General features: G+C 47.8%; 1 protein-coding gene across 2 annotated transcripts in view; it reads left to right on the forward strand.

Annotated features, from left to right (window-relative positions):
• The window catches only part of LOC138204233 (cadherin-20-like), a 62,244-nt gene extending 39,423 nt beyond the window's left edge, over positions 1-22,821 (forward strand). For both annotated transcript variants that reach the window (XM_069159353.1, XM_069159354.1), the window contains exons 2-12: positions 5,030-5,320; positions 8,589-8,883; positions 9,146-9,265; positions 10,938-11,105; positions 12,451-12,638; positions 13,146-13,399; positions 16,292-16,428; positions 18,707-18,828; positions 19,440-19,557; positions 19,994-20,245; positions 21,755-22,821. In XM_069159353.1, the coding sequence (XP_069015454.1) occupies positions 5,099-5,320; positions 8,589-8,883; positions 9,146-9,265; positions 10,938-11,105; positions 12,451-12,638; positions 13,146-13,399; positions 16,292-16,428; positions 18,707-18,828; positions 19,440-19,557; positions 19,994-20,245; positions 21,755-22,275 (2,397 nt within the window). In that variant the 5' untranslated portion in view covers positions 5,030-5,098 and the 3' untranslated portion in view covers positions 22,276-22,821. The remainder of the gene's footprint in view (positions 1-5,029; positions 5,321-8,588; positions 8,884-9,145; positions 9,266-10,937; positions 11,106-12,450; positions 12,639-13,145; positions 13,400-16,291; positions 16,429-18,706; positions 18,829-19,439; positions 19,558-19,993; positions 20,246-21,754) is intronic.
• Positions 22,822-23,036: the final 215 nt, after the last annotated feature.

A 23,036-nucleotide genomic window follows, 5' to 3' on the forward strand; every position in this document is an offset into this window, starting at 1 on the left:
CTACTTCAAACGCAGCGTGCTGGAGGAGAGGAATGCTTCTCTGCTCTTTACGGACCTCCGTTTGGCATTCAGACCTCATTCGGCAGCCCGAGCCAAAGTTCTGGTTTCTCCAGATGAGGACTTTCTGTCTCGAAGCATAGCGCCTATGAAGACGTCACCGTCTCCGTAGGGCCGACGGACCTTTCTTGTCATGATCAGTCTGCGGGCGGCGAAGGATTGTCGGAGCGTTATTCGCCGGCCTCCGTGTTAACAACACCTTTCAGGGGTTTTGTTTTTCCTTCTGTGATGGCGTCCGCGGTTCAGACATCTTTAATGACATTTCCAGTGCAGGGATCGGTCTATAACATGGGGGGGGCGGGGGGCAGTGGGGGAGGGGGGCAGTCACTCTCCTCCCAGACTGAATTCAAAGGAGATTACAGGCACGATATTAATTTGAAAGGATCCGTCCCCGAGACGCCGCCGCTTAATTTGTGACACTGATTGCAAACTTTTCCAGATGACGCTCATGCACGGTGACATCACCTCCATGCACCAGCGGCTGGGATGAATGCCAGTTTGTGTGATTTAATTTCTCCATAAATGACAAGGCTCCTTTTTTTTCTTTTTTCTTTTTTTTTTTATGGCCTCCGCCGACTGATGAATGAGCTAAATGTGCGTCGGGGGGAGGAGAAAAGGGGGAGGAGAAGGGGGGGGGGGGGGGGGAGACGAAGGAGTCGGTGAGAAAAAAAGTGAAAAATAAGTTTGAGTGATGTGCAGATGTTGAAGAAGAAGACACGAGCAGAAAACGGGATGAAAGGAGGAAGGAGTGAATTATTTTGGTTGTAAAGTGCAGAAACAGGAGGAGCAGAGCAGAACTTCAGAAGCTCACAGGCGAGATAGAGAGCGGGAGGGAGGAGAGGGAGGGAGGGAGGGGAGGGGGAATTAAAAACACCTTACAGTAAATGAGCCGCGGGGAGGGGGGGGAGGAGGGGGGGGGGTGCCCATCGAGGCGCCCGTCAAGGCGGCTGCACGGGGCCGAGGCTCCCCACAATTAGAGAGGCAGGTTCAAAGCCGGCCCGGTGCACAGCATCTCTGTCCTGGGGGGGGGGGGGGGCGCCGGGGTTAGAGGAACGAGGACGAGTAGAGGGTAGCAACCACACACACACACACACACACACACACACACACACACACACACTCTGCTCTGAGCTCACACACAAACAACCGTGTGATCTTGAGAGAGTTGGTCCAGAACAGACACCTCCCCGAGCCGCCGCGCTGCCTTTGAACGCTGCCATCTCGCCCTGTGAGCCAGCTGAGGCGCTCGAAGCTACAACCCCCCCCTTTACTTAAAAAAAAAAAACAACCACCATGAGACCTGGTCATTTCATCCACACACATACAACACAACACCCCAGAGGCCATACCGCCAGAGAGGCCCGCTTATTAAAAGTTAGCACAGTGGCAGAGTCTCAATTTAATTACGTGTAAATAAGTAAGTAAACATTAGCATTCAGAAATAGAGGTGAAAAAAAACACGGCGCTCGGTTGGAGGAATGTGGCCTCGTCACGCTCGGCTCTCAACCCGGGGAAGCGAAAATTTCAGATTCGGAAAGCCCTTCTGCATTTCACAACCGGCAGCCGCTCGGCTTATTGTGCTCGGCTTATTCAGAGACACTTTTCTCATGCCGGGGCTTCTGCACCCCCCCCCCCCCCCCCCCCCCCCCCAAAAAAAAGTGCATGGCTGCGGCCTCTCGCCCGCCTGGGTCAGAGATACGCAGAGAGCCTCACCGCCACCGTGCAGAATCAATCGTGGTTAACAAATTGGCCGTGACGTTTGGCCCCGCCGGGGTGGGAGGAGCCTGTTTTCATGGATCCACCCAGTTCTTAAAGGAGCTTTTCTTCACAGTCCGGGAGGCTCCTTTCAGAGCCGAGGTGAGTGCAGCGCCGACATGGACACTGTGAAATCAACACTTAATACTGCACCCCACACACACACACACACACACACACACACACACACACAGCCGGCCCTTCGTCACCTCGCTCGATGAAGAGGAGAAAATGTTTCTGAGGTTTTCTGTCCTCATTTATGTCTATTAAACACTTTGGCTGTAAAATAATGATGAAAAATGACCAAAAAAAAAAACCTTAAATATCTTCAAAGTGGTTTGTTTCGTCCGACCGACGGTGAAAACTCCAAACAGGGAAAAGAAAAGCTGCAAATCTTTGCACCCGAGAAGCGAAAGCAAAACGCAAATTTGTGCATTTGCAGTCGAAAAATTTGTTGGTTTGCAAAACAATTGCAGTTCAAACTTTGATCGTACTTTTCTGCAGTTTCTGGGTTGTTGGTTTTTTTTTGCTTAAATATTTGGTTGGAAACGTATTTTTTTGGTACCGACACAACCACAGTACTTCTGTTGAACAAGCGAAGGATCAGTTTGAGGTTTTCTGAATTTGAAGTCCAGATTGAGGGCGCAGCGAGGAAGCTGACGGACGGGTCGAGCGGACGCTCGTTTCGTGTATTTAATGGTGTTTTTTTTTCCCTTTCACACGTTTTCCTGTGAAAGCAGCTCTTCTCCCGACATCAGTACAAACACGTCTGCAGACCCTGAAGTGACCTCGCGCCAACTTCTCTCGTCTTTCCATTTCACTCTCAAAACACTTGAGGTTTCTGTCATACTGGAATAAAGCTGGTTTCTGAGGGTTGTGGTTGTTTTCCGAGCGGCGGCGGCGGCGCTTTAATCTGAACGGTCGGTCAGATTTTTTTGCCGTCGGTCGCCACTTCCTGTTTGTTTTTGCTCTCGTCTCCACTGGAAGGAAAACACTCGGTTTGATACAGTCTTGTTGTTGTCACGCCGCAGTTAATGGAGCAGCAGGTGGACAATGATACAACAATATGGTCCATCATTTTCGATTCCCCCCCCCCCCCCCCCTCCCGACTATCACCATCTCCTCCGCTGCCACTCACTTTCCACCTCCCTTTTCAGACAGAGAGCTTTTTTCCCTTTCAGGGGTGTTTCTCGCATTTCAAAACAAACATCGGACAAATTGGATGTTTCCGCACCACTTTAGCCATTTTTCAGAGCTAACAACTGTGAATTGTTATTATTTTTATTTTCGAACACAAAAAAGGAAGATTTGTTTTCCAACTAGGAGGAATGTTTTCAAGCCCGGTGGGAAAATACCTCGATGCCTTAAGTCTGGGCAAAGCTTTTTCATATGATTTGCTCCTCCGCCCTCCTCATCCCCTTCATCCCTTCATCATCACCCCCCCCCCCACCCCACCCCCCCTCTAGCCCCGTGTGGCAGCTGCTGCTTCCTTAAACAAGCGAAATGCCCTCAGATTAGCAGAAGAAAGATGTGTGAAAGTGTTTTGCCAGCACAATTACGTAGCGTGTCACCTCATTAGGCACGACAAAATGGAGCAAAAAAAAACGCCCGGGTGACCTCTGAGGGAGGGGGTGGGGGTGGGGGGGCGTAGCCGAGAGCAGGGGGAGCTAATTTGACTTCATAATGGCTTGAATGGGCAGAAAAGAGGGGAGCAGCGAGGTCAAGTGTCAGCCATGCTGCCAAAGCGGCCCTCACACACACACACACACACACACACACACACACACACACACACACACGGCCCCGCCTCCCGTTGACAATGCGGCCACGCCCCCCCACCCTTCGCCTGCCTTTTGTGCCTCTTCAACAATGATTAACTGAGTTTAGTGATTCAGAGAGTCTGCGGCAGCACAATGTACTCTCTCTTACAGAAACATAATGGAGTCAAACCCGCGAGTCAAACAGTCTCTCTTTCTTCCACTGGAAACCCCCCCCCCCCACCACCACCACCACCACCACCACCACCACCACCCCCACTCACCCTCCCTCCCCCCGCCCCCTGCTAACAGCCTCTTTGCGTTTCTTTTCCTCTTTCTGACCATAAATCCATCCATTTTAACCGAAAGCTCATTAATGCAGCGAGAGCCGGCGGATGCATCCGTCCTACTAATACATTAAAAAAAAAACAAGATGCAGATGGAGAGAGTGAAAGTGAAAGTGGGAGGCAGCGTAGGTGCACCGCATGTGAAGAGATATCGATCAGCTCCGATCGATACCCTAAAAAGCATCTCCTGCACAAACATCTCAGAATTGACCTCGCTGATCTTAAAGATTCCCGGTTTTTTGGTTGTTTTTTTTTAAATAAGAAGGGGAGATGGTATTTAGAGGCATGAAATCCAACATCCAGGCGGCACTGTGGCAACCTGAAAAAAACAAACCATAAAACCACATAGTGCACTTGTAATGAGCGGTGTGCAGCGCTGAAGGGAGCCTGGAGAACTCGGTGAGTAAAGCTGAGTCAGGGTGTTCACAGAAACACTGCAATCTCAGAACATCACACCCTCTGGGCCTTTTACAGGAGGTGTGAAGAAGCTCACCTCTCCTCATGACAGGAAGATGAGGAAGGAAGGAAGGAAGGAAGGAAGGAAGGAAGGAAGGAAGGAAGGAAAACATGGCCCGGGTTGGCTTTTCTTTTGCTTTGGTGATGTGAAGTGCCCCGATCGGCCCGAGCTGGACGGGGAAAAGGAGCTCGTTGTCGTTTTATTATTTCGGTTTTCTCTTCCAAAAAATACGGCGCATGTACTTTCCGTTTCACTTAAATTTCTGGTGCAAGCTTTTATCAACTTCCAAAGTATCGATAATAATCACCCCATAATAAGACATATCACCGGCAGCCTTACGAGTATTTTTTCCACCACATTTTTTACAGTGTGGAAACCGAGCTGCTTATTAAACAGCCGGACGAGGACGTGCACATTGTCCCCACATGTTCTTCTCTTTTCACGTTACGTCTTCGTGACCTTAATCTACAGTACAAGAGGAACCCTGTCATTCAGCTCACACCGGCTCATTATAGCTCAGTAGTCGAGGGCTAATCTGGAGGCGGGAGACGAGAGACGGGAGCGTGTCCTCCAGACGTCTCCAATGGAGCCATGGTGGACAAAAAAAAAGACGACGGCTGAGACTCATCTGTTCTCTTTTCTTTCTCTTCTTCCAGGTCGCAGACAGAAGACACACGGAAACCGGGAAATAAGCCGCAAAGTCTTTTCAGATCTGCGCTTTCGCGATGGGAGGCCGACCGCACCTCCCGGCAGTCGCCGGCGTCCTGCTCCCCGTGGCCGTCGCCATGTTGACCCTTCTGCCTCACGGCCTCGCCGGTCAGCCGGCGGAGGAGGAGAACGCGAGGAGCTCGGCGGCGCCGCCGCGGCGGGTGAAACGAGGCTGGGTGTGGAACCAGTTCTTCGTCCTGGAGGAGTACACCGGGCTGGAACCGCTGTACATCGGGAAGGTCAGTACGGTTACCGGCACACAGGTGGAGGTGTCACCCGGAGAAACGCAGAGAGGTCGCAGGTGTCCTGCCCGGTCGGGTGAGCGAGGTTCTCCTCGTGACCTTTTTCCACTTTGGTGCGAGCTGATGTGAAAAGGTGCGTCGGCGTTGAACTCCCAACTTTCAAACAGCGCAGACTAAAAAGGCCCGAATGCAGAAGAGAAGATCACGGGTGGGAGGAGGCGAGCTTCAATGACTGGGAAAGAAAAAAAGAAATCCCAATTTATATCCACACTGAGACGGACGCTCTTCAATCCACTTTGAACCAGAGCCAGACGGCAGCGATGGACTTAATCGACTTCACTCGGTCTGCCGCTCCACAGAAGTGGACGGCACATCTGCATCGCACAAAGGAGCGCTACGATCGCTCGGCCGCTAAAGCCAATTGAACATTTGATCAATAGTTGTAATTTCAGTCATCATCGGCAGACAAGACAACAATCTTGCAAAAAAAAAAAAAAAAAAAAAAACCCAGATCAAAATTGCCATTATGTGACTTTTTGTTAAAGCTGAAAGAGATTGAGATTGAAAAAAAAAAAAAAAAAAAAAAAAAAAAACCTGCCAAAACGCTGACCTCCATGAATTGATTGGAAAAGCGAGCAGGCTCCTTTTTGACATTTAATCAGCTGCATTCGCTGACGTGACGTTGTTACCAGGTTACCATGGAAACATGCATCGCAAGCAGAGCTGCACGATTGTGGAAAAAATTAATCTCACGATTTTTTGTTGGAACCGAGATCAGGATTCTTTCACGATTTGTTTTCCATATAAATCTTTATTGCTTTAATTTAACTGATACAGAACTGATACCTCAATTGGCTTAGAGAGAGTTGGTGACACTGAAGCTCCGCCCCCTTGCAATTTGCAAAAAGGAAAATAGAAGAAGAGGCATTAAACGTCAACATTACTAACAACACTCTTAATAATACTTTTGTTCTGTCAGTATGGCTGATTGTCACCTTTCTGTTCATCACCTTTAATCCTTCCTCCCAAAAGAGCCTGAATTTAAATACTACGTGCTGCATATGTAGGTTGTGAATTCAAATCAAGTCTGTTTTATCTCCTGATAAAAAGAAAACTGCATACAGCCTGAACTTTAATGTGAGATCTCTTCAGCACTGCCGTTCACGTTCCTGAAGATACTCAGGCCCTGATCTTACAGCTGTGATCCCAGACCTGCCCGCCGCCTCTATAGTCCTCATCAACTATTCAAAACACTGCAGCAAGTAACCGCTCATCCTCGGAAAACGTCCCCTTTGGGAATGACCCAAACCTTCCTTCATTAGTGTTCTGGAATCATGTTCGCCGTCACCGCACGGGAATACCGAGGAAAACTGTCCGATTCCTGAAGAGTTGTTTTTTTCCCCCCCGAGAGTCCTGGGAGAGCTTCGGGGAAACAGATCTGCTCGTGTGGTATTGAGGAGTTCCCTCTCAGACGCTCACTTACACCGATCGCACCTCTTCTTCGTTCCCATCCAGCGTTTCTCCATGAATTCCTTTCAGCCTAATGTCTCTGAGCTGAAGGGAGTAAGTGATGCTGACGGGCCGGGCTGCTTCCCAGAGAGCCACTCAAGGACGAGAGGCATTGTAAGATATGAGAAAGCAGGACAGACATGTACTGAGATCCTCCTCCTCCCCTCCTCCTCCCCCCATCTACTTCCCCCTTTAGGCTCAACCAGGAACTTAGTATTCAGAGGTGTCGGAGGTGTGGGCTTTGGGCCCGAGCAAGAAGATGGAGCAGGTAATTGATCTGCCGAGTGTCAAACTCCGTCCTTTCATAGGCGTCGGAGAAAAAAAAGAAGGGGATCAGCGCAGGGAAGGGAAGGAAAAGCCTCGGTCGGGAGATATGTCACCACGAAGCCCACAATCGGGAGGTTGATTAAATAAAATCTATTCCGAGTCGAGCCGGGGTTGTTGTTGTTGTTGTTGTTGTTTTGTTTTTTTTTGCCGGAGAGAGTGCAGGTGGGCACGTTGTCCGGAGAGATAAGACGAGCGGCATTGTCTGCTGCTGGGGAATGATGTCGGGTATTTGTGTGGAAACGCAGCTAAACTATCGCCGGCACAACAACAACACCAACAACAACGAGGAGGAGGAGGAGGAGGAGGAGGAGGAGGAGCGGCATAGCCGCAAAACTTTTTAACATTTTCGACAAACCACTTCACCTCAGAGGCCCCCAGACGACGAGAAGAGGCCGAAGCAAGTAGCTCCAAATCTGCTGCACCTGTTGATTATACACGGCGGCGGGCGTCTACGGGGGCATTTAATTTCAGCTCTGATGGCGGTGAGTTGAGTCGTCGTCGTACGCGGGGACCCTCGAAAGCACAAAGTACAGACTGATTGCCACATCAACAGGCTGGCGTTTTGCACTTACGGGGCCACAAAGGGCCTCTGATTGCTCCGCGGGATCCCCGGCAACAAACAGTCTGGAGGCTGTGATTACGTGTCTGCTTTCAGCTACAGTAGACGTACACATGTGGCCACCCCCCCCCCCCCCAACACCGATTTACATGCGTCAGATCAACAGTGCAGGATGTGTTCATTTTTATATTAATTCATTAATATTATTATTTAGTCTGGAAAGTCTTGCTGTAAGTCTTAAAATTCCAGACTTTTTATTTAATTAAGTCTTAATTAGTCTCGAAGAGAAAGTCTAGAAATTTCCCCCTGAAACCTTTTTTGGTAGCGTTAGCAGGGTGGTGTTCATCAGCTGTAGAGTTAGCAGGGTGGTGTTCATCAGCTGTAGAGTTAGCAGGGTGGTGTTTTATTTTCCATCATTAACAATATGCAAAAGTTATGCAAAACTTTTGCTCCAATACTTTACTGTTGTTGATGAATTTCCTGTTTGCATCCACAGACCCTGAACACCACGCTGTGCTAAATCCTTGTTCTTTTTTGTCTGCTCTGTCTGCTCTTCGGCGAGAGGAACACATGTTTATTTGGACTGAGATCATGTGGCTGACTTGGACTTTCCACTGTTGTTTGGCAACCCCTGAAAAAATCTGTTTGGTTGTGTCGTCTGTTTGTTTGGGACCGTTGCTCTGCTGCATTGTTCTAAAACTGGGAGCTGTGACCTCATTAAAAACCTCTAAAACATGTCACTGTCCTGATACCATATGTCCCGTTCACGGTTTGAAATCATTGCTTTTCGTAGTCTAAAGTTGTTGTTTTTTTTAAAACGCCGTATATCCTCTCACTTGATTGACACTTACGCCTCTCTGTGACCGTCAGCTGCACTCGGACATGGACAAAGGCGACGGCTCCATCAAGTACATCCTGACGGGCGAGGGCGCCGGCACCACCTTCACCATCGACGACAGCACGGGGGACATCCACGCCATCCAGCGGCTGGACCGGGAGGTGAAGGCCCAGTACGCGCTCCGCGCTCAGGCCCGCAACCGCCTGACCGACCGGCCTCTGGAACCCGAGTCCGAGTTCATCGTCAAGATCCAGGACATCAACGACAACGAGCCCAAGTTCCTGGACGGGCCGTACCAGGCGACCGTGCCAGAGATGTCCAACATAGGTGAGCGGGACGAGATAGAAACAACAAAAACAAAGAGTTTTCATGTGCGTGTCTGCGGCGTGTTATTTTCTGCCCTGCAGAGTTGTCGCTCGTCTCCATCTGCTTCATTCACTATTCATGAAGCCACGTTTGAAGGGAAGAAGCGGAGTTCATTTCTGCCCACAGATGGGAAAAAGAAAAGTCAACAAAATGATGCTTTCTGGTTTATGTGATGATAACTCCCCCCCCTCCCCCCCCTCCCTCCCTCCCTCCCTCCACCAAGGAACATCTGTGATCCAGCTGACCGCCACGGACGCCGACGACCCGACGTACGGCAACAGCGCCCGCGTGGTCTACAGCATCCTGGAGGGTCAGCCGTACTTCTCCGTGGACGCCAAGACCGGTACGCAGCCGCACACAACTCTCAACACTCAATCTGTAACCAACGGCAACCGACGTTTTTTTTTTTTTTTTTATATATATATTCCATTACATGTCGTGGCTGGAGATTTCAAACTTCACCAGCCACATTTAACTATTTTATGAGCTCCGAATGAATTTTTAATGGAGCACAAATGATGTTAGATGACCTGATAAAGTCGACGAACGTGCCGACCGTCGGCTACCGTCGACCCCCCTCCTCCCCCCGCCTCCTTTTCTAACGCCTGTGTCACGCTGTAATTGCGCCTCTGAGTCCGAGTCCTCCACACTTTGTTCCCCTTCGTGTACGCCGGCCGGCTCTGAATGTGGGAAAGCTCAGCGTGGCTCCCGCGGTTGCTACGAGACCACCGAACACTTGTCTGAAAACACGGCGTCTCTTTTTCTTGCAAATTGCAAATGTCTCCAACTCCTGGGACTCGACACAAAAGAGGTGCCGAAGCTCAGAGTGCGAGTTCCCCGCTGAGAGTGAGGACAGAACAGCACAGGCGGCGCCTTCCCTTTAATCACTTCCATCATTTGGCATCAAGTTAAACCCAACAATGCCGCTTTATAGTCAGATTTTCTTTTTTTTTTTGTCTTTCCGGGGACGGACTCCGAATCAAATCGATAAAAGGAAGAGTTGAACATTTTGGGGAGTTAGCTCAGCTTAGCATAAAGACTGGAAGCCATTTGATTTGCCGAAAAACCGCGTTGCTGCAGAGTCACATACTACACTGACAAAAGTACGTGGACAAAACTACGGTGGCCCTGACAGTTCAAACGCACTGCACCACCGAGAAACAAAAAGCCAAGTTGCCAAGTAATAAAACAAAATATGGAGCGTGAATTAAATTAAACGTACAGGATGTATGAGAGTTCAGGACTTCGACGACCATCCAGAGTTTCACCGGCGTTTGTTTAACAGAGCTGCCTGGTTTCACTTCACGCTGTAGGTCGGCCCCGCAGCCATCAATCAACCTCCCTAAATTAGACTGCGAGCGCCGCCTCGAGGCTTTTCTTTATTGACGCCGGCGCGATGTAAAACTTCCACACGTACAGCCGAGCGCCTCGGAGCTGCCGTGTGCTCACGAGAAGAAAAAACAACAACTCCAGACCTTGATTGAACTCTGCTGCGCGTCTACGTGAGGTTTCTATCTGTTTTTATCTGAGCGGTTAGAAAAGTGAAACAGCCGAGTCGCCGGGGGTCGAGGTCGGTTACAAACACTTCCAGAGTCGTTGTTGGTTTCTCCTCCTCCTCAAACCAAGGCTGCGCCGTTGATCTCGGCTCTGTTCGGTGACAACAGATGCTCTTCTCCCGGGTTTTATCAGTTACTGTTTCTAAGAAAGAGTACAGGTTGTTAGGGTTGTTTTTACAGCACAAATATGTCTGAATATTATAAATCCGAGTAAAATAAATGATTCTAGAAGCTGTAGTCTGTTAATTTGGTCTCAAACATCTCGTCAAGAACTGAAAAATTCCAAAGCGGGCCAGAACGGTGTTCGTAAGGTGATGAAGCGAGTGTAGGACTTGTTTTTATGTAAAGAACAGGATGAGGAATCGTCTGAGACGCCGTCGACTGCACGCGTGACCTTAATCTACCTCCGCTGACCTTCCCTTCACCTCTGGTCTCTTCAACTGTCTCTCTCCTCCCCAGGCATGGTGCGCGTGTCCCTGGCAGACATGGACCGGGAGACCCGGGAAAACTACACCGTGGTCATCCAGGCCAAGGACATGGGCGGGCAGCTGGGGGGGCTCGCCGGCACCACCACCATCAACATCACGCTGGGCGACGTCAACGACAACCCGCCCATGTTCGACCAGAGTAAGGGTTTTGTTTTCGACCGCAGCTCCGAACTACGATGCAAAAAGGTTTGCGAGGGGTGCAGCAAAGCATTAAATCCATTATTGTTTCATCTCGTCTTTGAAATATGTCTTGATTCGTCAAACCCAACAGTCCGAAAGCTCAAAATATCTTGACAGTTTGCAAAGATATATATATATATAAAGCAAAGAAAGACGGCGAACGCTCACATCAGTGAAGCTGAGAAGAAACGATGAGTCATCAAATTTTGACGACATAAAAATGTTTTTTTTTTAGTTTTTAGATTTGGTTTGGAGTGATTGGAATAAGATCAGACGCTGCTCTTTAGGAGGATATTTTTTGGGCAGTTTAGCTGTTAAAAATCGTAGGAACTTATCTTTAAACGATGAAAAGTTGAAGCTGAACTCTATGTTGTGTATCATAACGAGGCCCTGAGCTCACTCGGCTGTCAGATCTCCGGCCGTACGTGGAGATGTTTGAAGTTGAAACGCCCCACGGACCCGAACTCAGAGGCCTCGAACGACCCTGAAGGTCAGCTGACTTTCCCAAACGACGTCTTGCTCGTTTGAGGGTCGACTTGCGGTTTCTCCGTGTTTCAGCAGCAGCAGGAGGCAACGTGTGGGAGCTTGTTTTTAACTCCTCGTCTGTCCACTTGATTTTTCTCCGGAGCCTCCGAGCAGTTCGCCCACTTCTGGCCACCAGTCGCTCACCCGCTGGCCTCTTCATCCCTCCTCCTCCTCAGCCACCAGCCGCCCCTTGCTGTCTCTTTGATTATCCCCGTTTCTGCTCCTCTCATTATCCCTATTTCTGCCCCCCTCTTCCCCTCCTCCCCCCCTGAGGGAGGTGGAGGACCTCCCTCAGGGGTCAGGGGTTGCCCTCGCTGCCTGTGGTCATCTGAACTCGGCCGACTGGTGGCTTCGCTCGCTAGACAAAGAAAACACCCGCCGCCCTCCTCCTCCTCCTCCTCCTCCTCCTCCGTCGCCAGTCCCCCACCAATTAGCACCATCACTCCGATGGAACTTTGATCGGTTGTGAAGAGCTTCGGGGACTCTCCCTCTGTCGAGCACAAATGTGCAGGCATTTCACTTTGGACGGCGGGGAGCGCCACAAATTGGGCAGCTGTCACCTCTTCTTTGAGGTTAAACGGTAGATGAAATTCAAGCCGACCCCACGAGACGGCGCGTAACCCAATTGCGAGGTGTTTATGGAGCCCGTTTATTCCATCCTGGCAGAGAGGAGGTTTTCAGAGGAGACGAGCGGCGGCGCAGGAAGAGCTTTGGCTCCCTCTACAGGACGGAAGAGTGAATCGGCTCCAAGTGATATCTCTGTTCACTCGTCTCCTCAGGGCTGTACCAGATGAGCATCCCCGAGTCGGCGCCGGTGGGTTCGGTGGTGGGTCGCATCTGGGCGAAGGACAGGGACATCGGGCTCAACGCCGAGATGAAGTACAGCATCATAGATGGAGACGGGAGGGACACCTTCGACATCAGCACCGACCCCACCAACCTCTTCGGCATCATCACGGTGAAAAGGGTACGAAAGCAAACCGACACGGACTATTCACCTCGGATGTAAATATAGATTATAGGTGTTATCTCATCTAATTTACTTTAAGATGCAGAAACGTCTCTTATTTGTGCATTTTTATCCATTTACAACCCTGAAAGGCTCCTTCCTCGTACAGGAAGAATACCACAAAACTCCCTTCAAAAATCTGGCAATTTTAATTTGATCTTGAAAGCAGCAAACATCACAAACCTGTTAAAGTGCCATCGACCACACTTTATTCAGTCTGTTGGGGAATTCTGCACTAAAATAAAATACTTTACATTTTGTTCTTTTATGATGAAACAGACATTTGAACTCTGACACTTTCCCACATTTTGTCCTGAAAACTGGTGTCTTTTTTTAATGGACATTTTTGACCGAGAGTTTCAGAAAAATATGATTTTTTTTCTTTTAGCGATTTAAACATCGAAAAGCGTCTGTTGAAAGACCACGAACGCTTTTGTAACGCCCGTATTCGCGTCCGTCCACCAGCCGCTGAACTTTGAGAAGAAGCCCAGCTACACTCTGAAGGTGGAGGGAGCCAACACTCACCTGGACCCGAGCTTCCGGCAACGCGGGCCCTTCAAGGACGTCACCATCGTGCACGTGAGCGTGGAGGACGTGGACGAGCCTCCGCTGTTCGACTCGCCGGCGTACTACGTGGAGCTGCCGGAGGACGCCGAGATCGGGACGGTGTTGAAGACGGTGTCGGCGAGGGATCCGGACGCTGCCAACAACACCGTGAGGTGAGGAGAAACAAAATGAAACACACAAACACACTCAGGTGCTTCACTGTGAACATATTTACTGGACATGTTTGAATCTGCAGCCCTTTATGGCTTTTTTTTTTTTTATTGCTTTCTTTTGTATTATTTGTGTTCAAATATCTGTTCCAGTTATTTAGCTTTTTCCCGGCCAAGTTTCAAAGTGTCGTCGAGCAAGACATTGATGACAAAAGAAACCTAACTTGCTTTACCAGAAAGAGTGCTTAAAAAGGAACTCGTTAGCACACTTATGGCGCGTTCAAGTGGAGCCGAGAGGCTTGGAAATCCCAGACATGACAGCCGGTTACCAGCAAATCAAAGCAAACAGATGGATTTGACAAATGAAGACGCCAAAAACAAGCAAGAAAACTGAAATAATTTGGCTGCCGTCATTGATTTCTATTATGAAAAAGGATAATAGCAGAATGTGTCTCATTAAATCCAAATCAAATGATTTACATAAAAATAAATAAATTCAAAAATGTCCTAAATTCAAAATGCACACTATAAAGCTAATAAACTGTATTTGAAGGCTCATATTTAGTTCAAAGTTGAAAGTTCAAATCAAACCAGATGTGATGTTACCTGGTAACCAGCAGGTGGCAGCATCACAACACGACTTCCTCACAGCTGGCCTACATCTGCAGGCTGACTGGAGCGTCCCATTCATCCAGTCATCCATTCCTCAGACACTGACAGGGACACAGAAAGAGGAGGACGGACGTTATATCAAGACGCCGGAGGACTTCCTTCAAATACTCGTGTATTTGTTTTTGTGCGGCGGCAGAGCAGATGTTGCGTGGTGGGGTTGACTGTCCAGACTGCACCGCTCATAAATTAATTAGACATAAAACCTTTTAATTAGGCCATTAATCATCGGGAGGAATCGGCGACTGCGGCGGTGAATGAGCGTTTTCTTCACCTCGTCCCAGCTGTCGCTTCTACAACCTCCAATCCAGCAAGTTCATCTCTTCCTCATTCACTCACAGAGATGAACTCCGCTGCTCCTCCCCCTCCTCCCCTCCTCCTCCTCTAGTTATAGATAGTTCATCCCATCCTTAGTAGTTTGTGTTTGTTTTTTTGGAGCATATCTGGCTCTGAGGCAGCAGTTATGAAGTTTTCAACACTTTAATCATCACTGACTTGTACAGTGGGATAAAAAAAGACCAACAAACAAGTATGTCAACAACGTACACAGCGGCCAAAAAAACTAAAACAACCGGAACGCCCGACTCTCCCGATCCACACAACAACAAAAAGCTGCCACCTCCCGCAGAAAAAAGGCCGTTTACAGTCGTTTTTATGAAAATAAAATGAAATATTAGCGGCTGGTTCACTCAAAGTTCACTCAACAGGCAAGAGGTCAAAATAGGAAAGCAAAAAAAAAAACAAGGCAGTAACGCTCAAAGACAAACACAGGATGGTGGACCGCTGACACACTACTGAGGGGTGAGTCAGGTGAGCAGAGGGGCGGGGCATCAGGGCAGGTGGGCGTGGCTTATATGTGAATACGTCAGTGGTGGACAGAAACTAGAGCGAATGAAATAAATGAACCCTGTACAGGCAGGATGAAAGTATCGAACCGCACCGGTCCGGAGCGGGAGGAGAGTTTTGTGGCTGCAGAGAGCCGGAAGGAATCAGAAATCAGGATTCAGTCGCTGAAGCAGCGACATCAGATGACAGATAACAACAAGCAGCAGGTGACCTTCAGTCCCTCCGTCGGCGGCATTTCCATTTTACATCTTTCTGCTCTTTTACCGACTGCAGCATGACTGGCAGCTATAGCTGAACCCACACACACACACACACTTTTTCACCTGCTATTTCACACACACACACACACACACACACACACACACACACACACACACGCACACACACACACAACAGCCTCCCCCCCCCCCTCCCCCCCCCCATGACTGTGGACGAATGATATTAATAGAGTTCCTTCAGGGGGATCCTTGCCAGCAGTGGATGTGCCAGTCACGACTGTTCCCTGTCAGCACGAAGGCCAAAACAGCCAAAACACACACACACACACACACACACACACACACACACACACACACACACACACAGCCTTTTGTTAAACATCTGATATCTGCAGCCTAATATTACCATTTATGTATTAATTAGTCATTTAAAGTCAGAAGTTTGTTCCCCGTCCATGAAAGCTCCTCTCACTCACTAAAAGGACATAATAGGACATATAATGTTTCATCTCAGAGGTCAGAGGTCGGATCTTTTTTCTTTTCTTTTTTTAAAGCTGATAAACATAAAACAGCTGAGAGAGGAGAGACGAGGCTGCAGGTGAGCTCTGACACCTCGTGGGTACGTAAACCCGGTTTCTGCTCCACAGCCTGGAAGAGGATGTGCTGTATATCATCATCATCATCATCATCATCATCATCATCATCATCATCCTCCTCCTCCCCCCTTACCCCCTACTCCCCCTCCTCCCTGTGTGAGTGTGGCTGGTTGTTTGCTGCATGTCACTCTCAGAGGAGTGTTTTGGAAAGCGGCCCTCGGTGTCGGCAGACGAGCCAAGACGGCACGCTGCAGGTTCTATGTGTCCCCGGCGTCGGCTTGGCAACGGAGGCAGATACTCTGATTAAGTCTCCTTCTTCTTCTTCTTCTTCTTCTTCTTCTTCTTCTTCTTCTTCTTCTTCTTGTGATGCCTTCAGGAGCTGCCAGCCTGACGCCTTATCACATACAGACACACACACCCGCTGGATTGTGTCTGCGTCGTCGCCTTCAGATGGGATTACAACCCCCCTCCCCCCACCACCACTCCCACCCAATAACAAAAATGCAGAAAGGTTCACTTCATTCAGAGCTGATGTCCACACGCCTCGTGTCGTCCCGTGTCCCCAGGTACTCCATCGAGAGGTCCAGCGACCCCGAGAAATACTTCTACATCGAGATCACTTCCGGGTCGCTGATGACGGTGCGCTCGCTGGACCGAGAGGAGATCGGCTGGCACAACATCACCGTCCTCGCAATGGAGATGAGTACGTCACGCACACACAAATCTGCTCACTTCTGTCTGTAAATGGAGCCTCGGGAGTTTTTTTCTCCAGATTTCCAAAAAGAAATCATTTAATTTCTGTACTAAAACATAGAAGAAGGCAGGTAGCTGCACTAGAATCAAGGAAACAAAGTTGTTGCACCTGTTTTTAAGAAATATATATAAAAAAAATATTTTAGCCATTTATAGTATAAGAAGAGACATGTATTGCATATATGGTGCATATTTTCCCATATGTCAAGAGGATAAAGCTGATTTTGAACCACAGCGCTGGTTATGTACCATTTAAATCAGACTTAAACTTAATAATGTCACGTGTCCTCAACCCAAATATTCAGTTTACAACGATATAAAACAGAGAAAACCAAAAAGAAGCAAGAAAAATGGATCATGAATTGATGAATTAACTGACTGGTTTCAGCTCTTAATACAAACACTTGATATCTTTACGAACGACCGTAGATGTTAGTGGAGTCGAGGGCCTTTCAGGACTTGATGAGAGGGAGATTCATGCAGATGTATTCTCATAAAGTACTCTCATAAATGCAGAAGCGGTGATTTTTTGGGAAAACAACAACTCCTGCAGAGAGTTACGCAACGACGCCCGCAGATCTGCTCGCAGCCGGCGGCACGGAAAGTCACCTTCATCCCCCCCCCCCCCCCCCCACTCCCCCCCCTCCGCTCGTCTGTGTGTGTCTTTGTTTTTGGTAGACACCTTAAAAGAGATGCTAATTGAGTTAATGACTAATTAAATAACTTCCTGCGTGGCGGCTAATTAAAGGTGTGACGGAGACGGAGAGGGCAGAGGTAGGAAGCCAGAACAAACTGCCGCAGAAGCAGCATGGAAGAGGAAAAATGAGCCGGAACAAAGCAAAGCTGATTGATTTGAAGAAGTAAATAAACAGTAAATAAACAACAGTAAAAAAAAAAAAACTTCACGGATAGTCAATGTTTTCTTTTTACTTTTTCACTACGGTTGACTTGATTTTTCGGTTTTATTTACAGTCTTATTACAACCACGTCGTTATTTTGGGGGAATGAAGTCACAATTTTACAAGAAAACTTGTAGCAGAGTCGGATAAAACTACGCTACAAACGCAAAGCTATGAGGACGAGGTCAGCTTGATAAGAAAAGTTTATAATAATTCTACAACAAAGGTCAAAGGATTTTAATAATCAAATGGTTATTTCATGCAAAAATGTCATTAAAGCGCGACCTGATAGCAGAGCTTTACTGGAGGTCATTCTGCTCAACTGCAGCCTCACATTTCCTCTTTATAATAAGTCTTTAAAACTTGAAAATTCAACATAAATGTCATGATATTATCAGAAAATCTGTGATTTTTTTTTTTTTTTATATAAAGCTGCAATTAAATCATTGATTTATGAGGAAATGTCAATTTAGGACAGTAAAGTTGTTCTTTTAAAAGGAAAAGGTCATATTATGGTACAAATTTTAAAATAATTTAATTACAAAAGTCCTGCTGTTATGAGGATTATGTTACGATTTCACATTAAAGCCATTTCATCCCAAGAATCAGGTCATATTTGTTTCAAGAATAACTACTTTAAAAAAAGTTTACAAATCATTTAATAACTTGCCGCTATATTATATCATATTTTTATTTTAGCTCTGGCGCTCCCATAACATTAACATAACAGAAAATATCTGTTCGATAAGCAACTAAAGGGAATTCAATCAACACTATGTTGTAGATACACTTTTGCTTTTCTCACGGCGACAGAGCAAAAATATCTTCTGTAAAAAAAAAAAAGAAAAGAAAAGACTATTAAAACCGAATTTTGTATTTTCCTTTTTATTCAAATTATTCAGATTGAACGTTTCTCGTCCGTTTCGGTTTTTCTTTTCGAGGAAGGTCATTTGGAACAAAAACTCCCATCAGTTAAAGGAACTCGGTGAATAATCACGTTTTTTAAATTGAGCCGTTTTTAAACCGTACTTAAGTACAGGAGCACGAGGTCGCGTGGCGCGTCGACCTCCAGAGCCAAAGTCACGGATTGATCGATCACGTGATGAAACCTCAGAAAGTAGTTACTGCCCACTAATTGCGTTTCTGCAGCTTATTACACAGCTGGTTAAGGAATGCTAATTACAGAGTGTAATGGAAATTAATAGAATTGTAATCTGAGCGGGAGAAGACTTAATGTGCTGCAGGCCGGCTGTAAACGAGGGGAGGATTTAGATGGTGTGTGTGTGTGTGTGTGTGTGTGTGTGTGTGTGTGTGTGTGTGTTCCTGCAGACAACCCCTCGCAGATCGCCAGTGTGTCGGTGTCCGTGAAGGTCCTGGACGTCAACGACAACCCGCCCTCGCTGACGCACTACTTGGAGGCGTACGTGTGCGAAAACGCCAAAGCGGGTCAGGTACGGAAACATCAGCAACAACTAAATATGTACCTGGAGTTCATCAGCAGTGGGAAGTTCTTCTTTTTTTTTTTTTTTAAAGATTTCTTCGATCCTTCTACTCCACCAAAGTCCAGAGGAAAATCTGAGCGATTTACTCCATTTACCTGTTCAGCTACCTGACAGATGGACACTATCGTGCTGCAGTAGATGAAACTCTTCTTCAGGATATTAAGTAGATAAAAAAATCAACTGATATGCATCTTCTACATTAAAGAATCTGTAATAATGATCATTTTTATGATGTTTTAAACTCCTCTGGACGACCACTTACCGACATCAAAGCACTTTTGAATAATTCAACTCCAACTTAACTCGATGAACGTGTTGATTGCAGCACTTTTAATCTTATTTATTAATGTTTTGCTTTGCTAAACATTTAATATATCAACGTGCAGCTCTCAGAGACTTAAAAGAGACTGAAGTGGACAGTTTTCAACACTAAACACTAATTTTGGGGAGTTTTTTTTTTTTTTTTTTTTTTTTTTTTTATAGTTTACTTTCACAATTTTATCTGCACCATGATTAGCTCCAGATGAAGTTTTATACGTATGTGTGTAAATGTGATGCAGCTGATCCAGACCGTGACGGCGGTGGACCCGGATGAGCCGCCGGGCGGACAACACTTCTACTACAGTTTGGCTCCAGAGGCCGCCAATAACCCCAACTTCACCCTGAGGGACAACCAAGGTAAGAAATCCAGACCGGACCGGACCGAACCAGACCAGACCGAACCAAACTGAACCAGACCGAACCAGACCAGACCGGACTGAAACAGACCGAACCAGACCGAACCAGACCAGACCGAACCAAACTGAACCAGACCAGACTGGACTGAAACAGACCGAACCAGACCGAACCAGACCAGACGCTGCAGTATTTCTAACTACCAACCAGACATAACTGACACCTACAAACAACACACAAGGCCGTTAAAGTCTCCTCATCTGGCGTCTTGCGTGTTGTCAGTAAAAAATGTCTCAGAATCTCCGTCGGTGACGAACCGCTGTTAAATTAAGTCGCTCCGATCGTCACTTCCTGTTCACGGCAAACCTTCAATTGTCACCCGTCGCCCCGAACAACGCCTCGTCTCTAACATCTCCGTTGGCCGCCCTCCGTTTCCCAGACAACACGGCGTGGATCCTGACGCGGCGCGGCGGCTGGTCGCAGCAGGACCAGACCGTCTTCTACCTGCCCATCTTCATCTCCGACGGCGAGCGTCCGGTCCAGACCAGCACCGGCACGCTGACCGTCCGCGTGTGCAGCTGCGACCGCGACGGCAACGTGATGTCGTGCAACGCCGAGGCCTACAGCCTGCCCGCCAGCCTCAGCCGAGGGGCGCTCATCGCCATCCTGGCCTGCATCTTCGTCCTGCTGGGTGAGTTTCACAGACTCTTATATCATAATAAAGTTGTAGTTTTAAAAGAAAACGTGGGAAGCCACCAGGGGGCAGAATTTACAACCAAGTGGCGAACAAAACGTGTAATTTAGCCGGAAAAGTCGATGAGAAGTTGGCGAGAAAAGAGATTTTAGTGATAAAACCTTTTAAAACTGTTCACATGCAGAAAAGGAAAAGTTGCTGTTTTGTGTCTTTGGTTTTTTTTGTCCTACGTCAAACATGCAAAGAGATATCTCAGAGCACATCAGTTATTCCCGATTTGGCGCTTTGAGTCTAAAAGATTAAATAAATCCCATCATGTCCGGCACGGCTTCTTCTCTCCGCTGACGTTCACGGTCTCGTCGACAGGTCAAACGTGAAGATGCGCGAATGCAGAACGACATCGTTGCGTTTCTCCATCGGCCGCTAGAAACGAAAACTACGTTTTAAAAACCGCCTGTTGTACGACGAGATTTAAAAAACACAGCGGCGCTTTGTTTTTTTTAACGCCCCGACCTTCCCGCGGTGAAACCGTGAAGCCTGAATCTAAAGAACCCAAAATATGAGATATTAAAAAATACATTACCACCTTAGGAAGCGACTCAACAGGAGAAGAAACGAGGTCTCGGTTGAAAAAAAATAAAATAAAAATAAGAAGCACCACGGGAGCATTAGCGAAGGAGTGACATCATCACTGCAGGATCAAAATATGGGTTTCTTTTCTCATCCTGGAAAAAAAGAGTCGAGCATTCATTAGCAGCAGCTCCACCCCCCCCCCCCCCTCCCCACCACCACCACCACCACCACCAGAGGCTGATATGGACCCACTTTATCTCTCCCTGCAGACCTGTAACTGGGCAGGTTGACTCACTCGGCTCCTCGGGGAGGCTGCAATAAATTTTGTTTAAACATCTTTGCTCGCTTCGAGTGTGTGAAGTCATCCTCTGGAATCGGTGCAGTAATTCTGCTTTTAATGGTGATTTATTTCCCTCACAAATGCTGTTTTTTTTGTTTATTATTGTTTGTTAAAAAATATCTTTAAATTTGAACCTCTCGTCGGCTGATAGTAAAACAAATCGCTACCGTCTTGCTCACAGATTTGTTTTAATTACTTGTCGTTGATCCTACGAGGGAAATATGGGTCGATAAGAATGATAAGCGAGTTGCATGTTTATTGCATCACCCACTAAAGTGTTTAACGTCACAGGAAGTTATATTTAAAACTCATCTGAGGGTCAAAGACGTCCTTTAAATTCTACAACTTTTGGTCTTAAGAATTAAACGTATTAAATGTATAAAAAGCACAATTTTATGAAGCGAAAAGTCTAAATAATTGTGTTTAAAGCTCTGGTTCATAAGCAGAAGTGAAACATAATTTAAAAATGCAAAACACTGAGCCAAGAAGACATTTGGATGTTTGATTGCTCTTTGAAGCCTCGCAGCCTTTTTAACTTGCTGAATTTCATTCAATCCTAAAAAACGTCTCTCTTGATTTGCTGTGTCCGTCAGTGATGATCCTGCTGATGCTCTCCCTGAGGACTCATCGTAAGAAGCCCTACCTGTGCGACGAGGAGGAGAACGTGCACGAGAACATCGTGCGCTACGACGACGAGGGCGGCGGCGAGGAGGACACCGAGGCCTTCGACATCGCCGCCATGTGGAACCCCCGCGAGGCGCACCGCCACCCGGGCAAGATGAGGCAGGACATGCTGCCGGAGATCGAGAGCCTGTCGCGCTACGTCCCGCAGGCGTGCGTGGTGGGCGGCGGCGGCGGCGACAGCAACGTCCACGGATACGTGCTGGCCAAGCTGCTGGAGGCCGACATGGACCCGTGCGCGCCGCCGTACGACTCCCTGCAGACGTACGCCTACGAGGGCGAGGGCTCGGTCGCCGAGTCGCTCAGCTCGCTGCAGTCGGGCGCCTCGAACGCCGACCACGAGTACGACTACCTGAACGACTGGGGGCCTCGCTTTAAAAAACTGGCCGAGATGTACGGCGTGCTCGAGACGAACAGTCCCACGATGTGGTAGGACGCGACGGGAAGCTTCTTTCTTTTTTTGTGACTTTTTTTGACTTTTTTTTTTTTTTTTTTTAATCTGAGACATTAATAAATAAAAAAAAGAAAAAGAGGAAGAAAGACAAAAAACAAAACAGTCGTTGCACGAGGACGCGACGAAGCCGTGATGTGCTCACGCTCACATCCACGACTGTTACAAATCCAATTCATGCCCGAAACCTTCGATTCTTCACAACAGCCTTGAAGGCCTTGAGGTGCCCGTTGCAGCAGTGTGAGCTGGTTTTGAATCACCCCGCCCCCTCCCTCCCTCCTTCCCTCCCCCCCATCCCTCCCCTGAGAGACGGGCTTCAGAGAAAGGCTGGATTTGGCAGCCTCACGGGGGCCGTGCAGAGGAACGGCTTCAAAGCACACGTTAGCTCCCCTGCCTGACCCCGCCACGGGCAGAAACCCCCGTCTGGTTCAAAGTACCGAGCGCTTTATGCCAGAGATGAAAAACGAGAGCGAGCGGGACGACGTTACTCACCGCGACACGGTAGACCAACCCCCCCCCCCCCCCCCCCCCCAAAAAAAAAACCGCCGATCCGACGGCTCCGAGTTTGTGTTTTTATACGTGTACGCACGACTCGAGCCACAACACTGAGGGCGTAAAAATAACAAAAAAAAGAAAAGAAAAGAAAAGCGAGGAACCGTTGCTGCCGTCGGTGGTTTGTTTGTTTCATCTGTGGCGAGTCTTAACTTATTTCTTTGTTTCACGTGCTGTATTTATACGTTCTG

This window comes from Embiotoca jacksoni, unplaced genomic scaffold (assembly GCF_022577435.1).
Source record: "Embiotoca jacksoni isolate LCO1_2020_lvr unplaced genomic scaffold, fEmbJac1.0.p SCAF_25, whole genome shotgun sequence".
NCBI classification, from domain to species: Eukaryota; Metazoa; Chordata; class Actinopteri; family Embiotocidae; genus Embiotoca; species Embiotoca jacksoni.